The 10,918-nt window shown below is 32.7% G+C and overlaps 1 protein-coding gene across 2 annotated transcripts; it reads left to right on the top strand.

Annotated features, from left to right (window-relative positions):
* Positions 1-2,156: 2,156 nt before the first annotated feature.
* LINC3 (little nuclei3) lies at positions 2,157-10,490 on the top strand. Of its 2 annotated transcripts, none has more exons than XM_020347739.3 (8): positions 2,157-2,597; positions 4,377-4,586; positions 5,243-5,496; positions 5,599-5,869; positions 5,983-6,066; positions 6,492-8,596; positions 9,690-9,900; positions 9,985-10,490. In XM_020347739.3, the coding sequence occupies exons 1-8, from the start codon at positions 2,310-2,312 to the stop codon at positions 10,207-10,209; spliced, it is 3,648 nt and encodes a 1,215-aa protein (XP_020203328.2). In that variant the 5' UTR covers positions 2,157-2,309; the 3' UTR covers positions 10,210-10,490. The 2 variants fall into 2 exon arrangements, with proteins under 2 accessions (XP_020203328.2, XP_020203329.2); XM_020347740.3 differs by having other exon boundaries at positions 2,159-2,597; positions 9,693-9,900.
* Positions 10,491-10,918: the final 428 nt, after the last annotated feature.

Raw genomic sequence — 10,918 nt, forward strand, 5'->3', positions numbered from 1 at the left:
GAACACCACGACTATGAAAGCTACATATCTCTCATATATACCTTACAACAAGTTGCAAAGGTATACGAATGACAGTTTAGAGATCTTCAACATGAAGATTATTGAGCTACTTACACTGGTCTAACTTTGTAGCCAAATCTGGAATTCAAGAGAACTTTTAAGGGTCGGCCCAAGTCCAGCAAGATTAGAATAGAGATAGACACTAAAGAATAACATAATCATGTAAAAAATTGTTCCTATTGTCACACCCCTGGTCACACTAAGAACACATGTTCAAATATAGGTCATGCATTTAGTTTCCGCCACCATTGATCTTTATTGTTGTAATAAGTTTTAAGTCTGATAAATGTAATTTTCATTGTAAATATAATCAATATATTTAATACATACTAATTTATTAAATTTAGTAATTATAAAGATATTTAAATAGTATATATTATTAATATTTTTAAACACACACATAACTATAACTTATCATATTTATTATTTATTACATTTCTAATTTATTATAAATATAACTTATTAAAATTATTATTTATTAAATTTCTAATTTATTATAAAAATAACTTATTAAAATTATTATTTTAACATTATAACTTATTATATTTTCAATTTATTAAAGTAAAAATTTAAATTACTTTTTTTAAATATTAATAAATAAATTTTATTCAATTATTACATATTTTTTAAATTGTTTAAAAATTTTAAATTCTTTTTTTAAAATAACAATTTAATAAAATCGAAAAAAATAAGGCTGCTCGGAATGACAACCACCACCTCTCGCCGATGCCAAGGATCAGTTTAAAATTCAGTCCCAGAAAAAGAATTCTTAGAATTAGACAATAATATGATTAGTTTAACATGTGATTATATACTCATTAATATGATTATTTTTTTAATACAAATTTATTGATTAGAGACATTATTAAAATATAAAATCTTCATTTAGTTAAATTGTTTTGTATTATTTAAAAAAACACTAAATTTTATTTTGTAAAATTGATGTGTCATTTATTTAATCAAATCTTATATATTAAACATGAATATTTATGTTTTATGATGAAGTTTTTAGAAATTTTTCCTTAAAGAGAAAGTTTGTAAGAAGTTTGTAAGAGTTATTTTTATTTAATATTTTAAAATAAATTATTAATAAATAAAAATATTTTTTCTATAATATAAATTATTTATTATAAATTTAAAATATATTTTATATGTTAAAAATTTATATTAATATTACTTTTAAATATAATTTATATATTTAAATATAATATTTATTTATTTATATAATTTATTATAAATATTATATATAATAAAAATACATGTACATTATATATATTAAAATACTAATTAAAAGTAAATTAATTATCAAGTTAACATTTTCTTAATAATAAAATTTTCAATGAATTTAAGACAGGGAGATGTACATAATTGGTTGAAAAATGAAAATACCCACCTATTTATACTTTAATGCTAGATAAAAATTCTTTTATTCTATTAAGTATACTGCGAGATTTAGTGGAATATATAGTTTTAACATATTACTTCTGATTTTGTATAACTAATACATTAATATATTATATTATATGATTTTTTCTCATAAAATATATGTAAAGATTAAATTAATAAGATAAAATAAAATGACAAAAATATATTTTTTTATTTTTTTATATTATTTATTAAATTTAATTTAGTCACATTTTAATTAATTGAATCAATTTAGTCTCATATCTTAAAATGTATCTTAATGTTTAATTTTTCGTCTATTTCGTTTAAATATCTAATTAATATCACCATATTATGTCACGTGTCATGCTTTTATGCGATATAGCTAGACATCATAACATGACAATATGACATGTGATATGACACGTGTTAAATTTATTAAGTATTTAAATGAAAGAAACGAAAGATTAATCATAAATACATTTTAAAAATATATAACTAAATTAATTTAATTAATTAAAATAAGATTAAATTAACATTAATAAATAATAAAAAGAAAAAAAAGTTATATTTTTACCAAATAAAATCTTTACAATATACAATTATTTGATTCAGTGTCATATTTATGTATATGTTACACATGAAAAAAAATATATTTATATACGTTAAAGATTATCCATAAAAATTGGCTTTTAATTTTCCCCAATTATTATCATTGAGAGCATTGTAATCCATAGAGTTTCTCTTCCTCAAAACCTTTAAACCCTTTCACAAAACACAATCCCTCTCTTTTGTTCTTTTCCGGCGAAACCCTCACCGGATTTTACTCTCCGCACAACTTTCTCGGTTAACGTTTCATTGCATCGATGTTTACGCCGCAGAGAAAGGCGTGGCCCGCCTCCGCGCCGTTCACGCCGCACCGAGGAGGTTCTGCGGTGGCTTCTGCCTCCGCCAAGGGCAAGGCGGTTGACGCCGATCCTCTGCCGCCGCCGCCGTTGGGGTCTCTCACCGAAACCACCGTGGCGGTGGAGTTGGACGCCGGGAACGCTGAGGACTGGAAGCGGTTCTCGGAGTTAGGGTTGCTGGATGAGGCCGTGATGCAGAGGAAGGACAGGGAGGCGCTCTCGGAGAAGGTGTCGAGGCTCGAGAAAGAGGTTAGTTTTAATGAAGATTTTGCAATTTGAAGTGCTTTTCTAGGGTTTGATTTCATGCTTTTGTGCTTTGTTGTGATTTTTCTTCTGCTTTTTAAGATAAGTTTTGTTGATTAAATTATTTATTATTTTTCTTTGTTTTATATTAATTATATTGTGAGTTAGTCGGATGGTGACAATTGGCGTTTGGTATTTATGATTGATCAATAAGAATCTATAGTTGCAGATAGTTACTAATATTTTGAATATTGATATTGATATTGCGCTTGTGTTTAGAGAAATGGACTCTTTTGGTTGATTCTACTGGTATCTACATCCCCTCCCCCAAAAAATAACCCCTCTTTGCAGTGATTACTAGCAAATGTGGGTTGTAGAGAATTAAATTGATACAGTTGGTGATAATTGCGGCTGCAGAGCAAATTGCAATTAAAAATCATAGAAAGAGCATTGTAGTTGATAGAGTAATGAAGGCAAAGCATTTTTTGCTGTTGCATATAGATGGTCGATACAGTTTTGAATTTGGATGGAGCAAAAGAGGTAGAAAAGAACCTTTTAAAAGTTTCCTTAATGCATCATTTAAAATTTTCATCAGTAGCTTAGTATGATACACAGACATTGATATATTAATATAATAATAATAATGATTGCATCGCATCTTTGTATCAGATTTGAATCATATTCGATGCATGCTTTCACACACACATACACATTTGATATGGTGATGTGATTATTATATATGTATATATATATATGTAGAGGTGTGTGTGTGCAGGATATGTATATAGATATGCATATAAATTATTAGATTTATAAAATATAATAGATTTTCTTGGTTATCCTTGGTATTCCTTTCATTTTTTGAAAGTTTATATTTGTTTTCTATATACTTACTAGGCCCACCAATTTGGTGTCATCTAGATGTTAGGTTATGATAGAAGATACATACAATGTTTCTGTGTTTTTGTGTGCAATTCTGATCCAAAACTTAATGTTACATCAATATTTTGGCTGGGTTGCTTAGAAAGTGAAAGTGAAAACATATATGTAGGTGGTTTCTTTTTCTTTTTCATTTTTTGTTTCTATGTTGTTTCAGTGTTAATTTTTAAAGTGATTTTGAGAAAGGAAATACTGAAAATTCTTTTTTAATTTAGTGAAAATATTTTCAGTCGAAATGTCTCTACTAATAATTAAAATTTTCCACCTTATTCTTCTCTTTGTTTACTGTTCTAATGATTTTGCTTAGGAAATAGTGAAAACAACTGAATCTTCACCATTTCCTTTGCAAGTTCTTGTAATTATTAGTAAAATCACATCTAGGTGAAAATGATAAATTTAAAGTTGAGAAACATAGTTCATCCGCAGTAAGAATATGTAATTCATGTCATTGTATGGCAGGTTTATGTTGACTCAGATTATGTCACCTGATTTCACTTAGTTTCCCTTAAACTTGGCGATTCTAAGTTTGAAACTTATTAAAAGCCACTTGATATGTGTTGCAACCGAGAATGTTGTTATGTTATCACAATGAAATCTAAACTAGCATTGTTACTGTAGACTGAATATAAAAAAAAAAAGGTACAAAAACATATCAAATTGCCTAACCATGAAAATTCTTTGTTAGGCTTTGCATTATAGTTTATGAAATAATTTTATTGTTGCAGAATTACCCATTATTGTGTTCCTCGAATGTTATTGCAAAAACATGTTCTCATGGAAATCATTTTTTTATCTATGTTGATTGATCATTGATGAACATTTTGGTTCCTTTATTTTTTTTATTAGCTTTTTGACTACCAGTACAACATGGGCCTCCTGTTGATTGAGAAGAAAGAATGGAATTCAAAGTTTGATCAGCTGAGGCAAGAACTAGCTGAAAGTAAGGAGATTTTAAAACGAGAACAGTCAGCGCATTTAATTGCATTATTTGAAGTTGAGAAGCGAGAGGAAAATTTGAGGAAAGCATTGAGCACAGAGAAGCAGTGTGCGACTGATGTATGTCTTTGTTTCTATCTTCAAGTTTATGATTGTTTTAAATTTGTTTGTACTTGCATTCATTGCTCCTTCTGTTGATGATTTAACTCCTTTTACTTTGGTTAGTGTTGAAAGAGCTGATTATTGATTGGGGTTGGGCTTAAACTTTTTCCCTCTCTTCCCCACTTTCCCCATTTCCATGAACTCTATTATGCATATAGGCATTACCTTTCCATAAAAACCATAATTGATATAGGATAAATATTATGATGTGTTGAGAATCATAGTTTTATCTGCTTTTTTTCCCTGCCTTAAGCCTTTACTAATTATTACAAAAAATGTCACCTTATTTTCATTAGGTTTCCAGTTTTCACAGATTTGTATAGGAAGTGGTGAAAACAGCAGAAAGCAGAAAGGTGATATTTTTGTAATTATTAGTGAAAATATAAATCATTTTCTTAAACCAAGTAGTCCTTAAATGTCACCTTGATACACATTTTCTATGCTTAGTTTTTCATTTTGTTCAATACTTTACCAATTTATTTCTATTTGAATTTTATGTCAAGATTTCTGGGGCAATTTTGAAGTGTTCTCATGTTGCTAAGGTTTTTGCTTGAGATGTCAGTTTAGATGTTCCTGGATTTTATGCTGATGTTGTGGAAATCGATCAATTGCAGCTTGAGAGAGCTCTGCGTGCAATGCAAGAAGAGCATGCCCATGTCCAGTCTTCCTCCCATACAAAGCTAGCTGAAGCTAATGCATTGGTTAATGGAATTGAAGAGAAGTCTTCTGTGGTTGACAAGAAACTGCTTGATGCAGAATCTAAGCTTGCTGAGATAAATAGAAAAAATGCAGAGCTGGATATGAAATTACGAGAGGTGGAGGTTCGTGAAAGCTTGCTTCAACAGGAGCGATTGTCTTTAGCTACTGAGTATGCTCTATGCCTGACCTTTTTTGGATGTCTCTAGTCATCATATTATTTCATCTTTTATGCATTGTGGCTCAATTCATTGGTATTGTATCCCCATTACAGTCGAGAATCATTTGAGGCAACATTCTACAAACAAAGGGAAGATTTGAAAGAGTGGGAAAGGAGGCTACAGCAAAGAGAAGATATGCTATCTGGTGGTAGGCATAATCTTAGTGAGAAAGAAGAAAAGATAGTTGAAACTGAGAAGTACCTGAAGCAGAAAGAGAGAGACCTGGAAGTGTTGGAGAAGAAAATTGATTCATCTAATTCTTTATTGAAAGAAAAGGAAGCCGAGATAATTGGAAGAGTAGCAGATTTAGATGTAGAAGAGAAGGTCTGTTTTGTGCTTTATTATTGTGTCTTGTTTATTTTTTTGTTCTTTTTTTGCTTGCAAACATCTACTTGCTGACCCTTTCCATTATTTGTGTGTTGTGATTATGGTTGCAGAAAGTGGATTCTTTAAAGAGCATGCTGGAGTCAAAAGAGAAAGAATTACTTGCTCTGGAACTAAAGCTTAGTGCTAGAGAAAGAGTGAGTACGGGGACCTGGTGACTTTAAAATACATTAAAATGCTGTGTGAAGTTGTTTTAATGAAGAAACTGCATGATATATCAATTTATAATTGGCTTAATCCATGTTACCTAGAAATGAAATCCAAAGGGATATGGAGAAACACATTCGTGTTGAAATATTTAGATTTCAAAGATGCTTAACATGATGTACCTACTTTTGGCCTTGCTTAGATAGATGCAAGAGTGGGATTGTGATGTAAAATTAAATGACAACTTTACACAATTTTTGCCAAGTGGGAAAGAAATTGAAAATGGGAATTCACTATATAAATACAGTCTTGTGACAAATAAATTAACATGGTTTGTGAGCAGAAGTGTACATGTATGACATGAGTAACTTGCATGATTTTATTGCATTCTGACTTGTAGCTGTGGTTCCTACAGGAGGGGATTCAGAAGCTCCTTGGTGAACAAAAGTCTACTCTGGATTTAAAGTTGCAGCAATTTGAACTTGAACTGGAACAAAAGCAGAAATCTCTTGTTGAGGAGTTTAGGAGCAAGGAGGAAGCCATGGAGCAGAGGGAAGTTGAAGTTAACCATAGAGAAACCAAGGTTAGAAAAGAAGAGCAGGCCTTGAATAAGAAGGCTGAGAGAATAAAGGATCAAAATAAGGAGATTGAAGCAAAGTTGAAATCTTTAAAGGAGGAAGAAAAGACTATGAAAATCAAAGAGAAAGAGTTGGAGAAGGAAAAACAACAACTACTTGCTGATCGGGAGAGCCTGGAGAATTTAAATGCTGAACTTGAGAAGGTAAAAGCTGAGATTTCTCAGCAGGAGATGCAAATATGCCAAGAGAGTGAGAATTTGAAGATTACTGAAGAAGAGAGGTCAGAACATTCTCGTTTGCAATTGGAACTAAAACAGGAGATAGAGCATACCAGATCGCAGAAGGACTTTCTTTTGAAGGAAGCTGAAAACTTAAGGGAGGAGAGACAGAGGTTTGAGAAAGAGTGGGAAGTGCTCGATGAGAAAAGAGTGGAAATTACTAGAAAACAGCATGATTTAGATGTGGAGAAAGAAAGCTTAAGAAAACTTCAGAACAGTGGAGAAGAAAGATTGAAAAGAGAGAAACAACATATCCAAGATCATATAAAGAAAGAGCTGGAGAAGCTTGAATTGGAGAAGGAATCATTTCGAGATTCAATGAATCAAGAGAAACTTCTTTTGTCCGAAATGGCAAAAAATGAAAGGTCACAAATGCTACAAGATTTTGAATCGAAGACGAGGAGTCTTGAGAATGAAATTCAGAAAAGACATGAAGAAATGGATAAAGACTTTCAGGAAAGGGAGAGAGATTTTCAGGAGGAGATGCGAAGAGAGCTTGATAATATTAATATCTTGAAGGATGCAACTGAGAAGGAATGGGGAGAAGTGAAGGCTGAGGAGATTAGGTTAGAAACTGAAAGGAAGGAACTTGAGTCAAACAAACAGCAACTGAAGTCAGGCCAACGTGAGATGCATGAAGATTCTGAAATGCTTATGAATCTCAGTCGGAAGGTTAAGAAGGAACGTGAACGCCTTGTGGCTGAAAGAAAACATTTTCTTGAACTTGTTGAGAAGCTAAGGAGTTGCAAGGGCTGTGGTGAAGTTGTTAGGGACTTTGTTGTATCTGATATTCAGTTACCTGACTTTAAGGAAAGAGTGGCCACTCCCTTGCCTATCTCTCCTGTTCTGAATGAAAAGCCTCTTGATAACTCCCAGGACAATGTAGCTGCTTCTGACTTTAACAATTCTGGATCTGTAAGGTCTGTGTCTTGGCTCCGAAAATGCACATCCAAGATTTTCAAATTGTCCCCAAGTAAAAGAACAGATGCTGTTGGTGCTTCAGACATGGCTGGGACATCGCCACTGTCAAATGTGAATGTTAGCGTAGAAAATGTAGATGACCCAGCATCGCTTCCTAATATAGGAGCTAGAGTTATTCCTGAAGAACGGCAACCAGCAGGTGGGATAGCTTATCACTCTTCAGATACACCACACCTCCAATCTGATAACATTGTTAAAGAGGTTGGTGATGAATACTCTCTATCCATAGGCGATCATAGCCGTGTGGATAGTTTGGTAGATGGAGATCCAGGTGATTCTCAGCAGTCAGTTCCAAAGGGAGGTCGGCGCAGACCTGGGCGGAAAAGCAAATCTGGAATTGCTAGAACACGCTCAGTGAAGGCTGTTGTTGAAGAGGCCAAGGAGTTCCTAGGTAAAGCCCCAGAGAGAATAGAAAATGCAAGTTTGCAGTCTTTCAATACTGATCCTATCAAAGAAGACAGTCGAGAAGACTCCAGTCACACTGAGAAAGCAATTGGTAACACTAGAAGGAAGCGGCAACGGGCACAGACTTCTAGGGTTACAGAAAGTGAGCAGAATGCGGGTGATAGTGAAGGACACTCAGATAGTATTACAACTGGTGCACGTAGGAAGAAGAGGCAGACGGTTGCTCCACCTGCACAAGTTACTGGGGAGAAACGATACAATCTCAGGCGGCATAAGATGTAAGTTTAGTTGCAGGCCTTATCTGGGACCAATGGCAGTTTACATTATATCTTATGCTGATTGTGTTTATTTATTGGGGATAACACTCCTTGGTGTGAGGTGTGAACTAAATATACATGGGTATTGATGTTTATAGATTTATATTAATTCTAAAGGAATGTTGCTTGAAATAAAGTCACGTTTGATATCCACCCTGAAGAATTCATCCTTCATTTTTTCTCTTCCCCTTGCCCCCTACCCAAAAAGGAATAAAGAAAAGTGTGGTGTGCGAATCTGTTGCGCTGGATGGCTTCATTTTGTCATTGTGATTAACAAGGTTGCTTCATTTTTGTAATATTGGATCTGAACGTTAACTATTATGTCAATTGATCTTTCCAACATTTTATTGATTAGTCAAGGTGATTTGTAGATTTCTGTAATAGGAAGAATGATATTTATTATTTTGTCACTGTCAAATTGTGGTTGGGAAACGAACTATTTTGGTGTAAATCACTCAAGTGGCTAGATTATTTAATATATGGACAGAAGCACTAATTTTCAGATAGTAAAAATAAAAATATTATTAAGGTGTTAGTTTCTGTTCTGTAGTATATTTTTTTGAAAGTAAATTTCTGTTTACTAAATGATCAAAGGTGTCGTAGGGTCTTATTTGTTATGATCTCATGGTGAATAATATCTATAAGAATTTGGTTTTTAACAGTCCAATGGTGTGATACGATCTATGTAGCGGACTTATCATAGTGAGATTAGACTTTGTTGTTGATTATTCAGAATGTTTAACTGAAATGAAAAATATCCTAGTCAAAACTAACAATCTTTGTTTGCTTATTTGTTTAGCAATTTTGGGTTTTAAAGCACAGATTTTACTTGGTTGTCCAGCGAAGTGTGGATACTTTTCCAATAGTAAATAGTGTTTTACGTGTGTATAATAGTAGGAAAGTAAATTGCTCAATTGAGCCAGTATTTAATGCCATTTGAATTTATGTGGGAGGATGCTAAGGGTGTTATTGCATGTTTATCAAACACCGTCATGAACCATGGTACAGTGGTCATAATTTTCTTGATTGTTCTGATATCACTCCTTTTCTTTAGCAGTGCGGGCAAAGATTCATCAACACAGGATTTATCTAATAGAACAAAGGGCGTGGAGATAGAAGCTGCTGGTGGTAAATTGGAGGAGGAAAAAGGCCCTGAAGTTGTTGAAACTTCATCTGTAGTAGCTGAAGACAGTGTACGAAACACATCACTGGTGCAGACTTCTATAGTAAAGACTGTGGAGTTAACAGATGATAGAGTTGTTAGGGTAACAGCCTTGTTTTGATGATTGATTTCATTGAAATTTTGGTATATATGTTCTATTCTATTTTTACACTTTTTTCTTTTACAGTTTGAAGTACCAAGAGATATTGTTGATGACAATGGTGCTGCAACTGACTCTCTGAATCGTGTGGAGGAAAATGGTACACCAGAATATCGAGATGGAGATGGAAGTACAATCCATGATGTTGAAAATGATGATGATGAAGAGGAGGAGTATGAGGAGGAAGAAGAAGAGGAACATCCGGGTGAGGTGTCTATTGGAAAGAAGATCTTCAGATTTTTTACAACATGATGGAAGTTGTTATATCTCATTGATATCACATCACAGTAGATATGCTAATGTCCTCATTCCTTATTTAGGAGATTAGGCATGTAATATTACTTTGGATTTAGTTTCCATGTTTGTTTTAGCATTTATTACTGGCAGATGAGAAGCATTGTTCTGCTGCCTTTGTTCTCAATAACTGTTCTTTTGCATAATAGATTATGCTGCTTAAGAAAGGATGGATATATTTCTTAAAATTGAACAAAAGGTATCTTTATTACGTATTCAACTTCACTGTTGGTTGAGAAGAGTGCTTGAAAATTGTAAACTTAATTCTTATGGTTATGGGTAATTTTTTTTATGACGCCAAAACATTATTTGGAGAAGAGTAATGGTGTTGATGTAAAGCAAAGTTATACATCTTGTATAACATTTATTCGGTGTATATTCTCTTCACTTCATTTATCATGGGGGAAGATATTTATTAGTGATGCATAGAAATAAACAAAAATGTTATTATCCAAGTTTTACAATTTTTATTGTATATGGTACATTATTTTTGGAGAATAATGTGCAGTGACTGAGATAAGGATTTATATATGAATAACCTAACACAAATTTTCACTTGAAGTTTGCCCGTGTTTTTCAAGGCATTTTTTTTCGTCATCTTAATTATTGATGCTCATTGGTCCGAGATTACTCTAAGCAGTTACTAAGTGTGGGTCAAGCCAGATTT

The sequence above is a fragment of the Cajanus cajan genome, chromosome 11 (genome assembly GCF_000230855.2).
Source record: "Cajanus cajan strain Asha chromosome 11, NIPB_CcT2T_4, whole genome shotgun sequence".
NCBI lineage: Eukaryota > Viridiplantae > Streptophyta > Magnoliopsida > Fabales > Fabaceae > Cajanus > Cajanus cajan.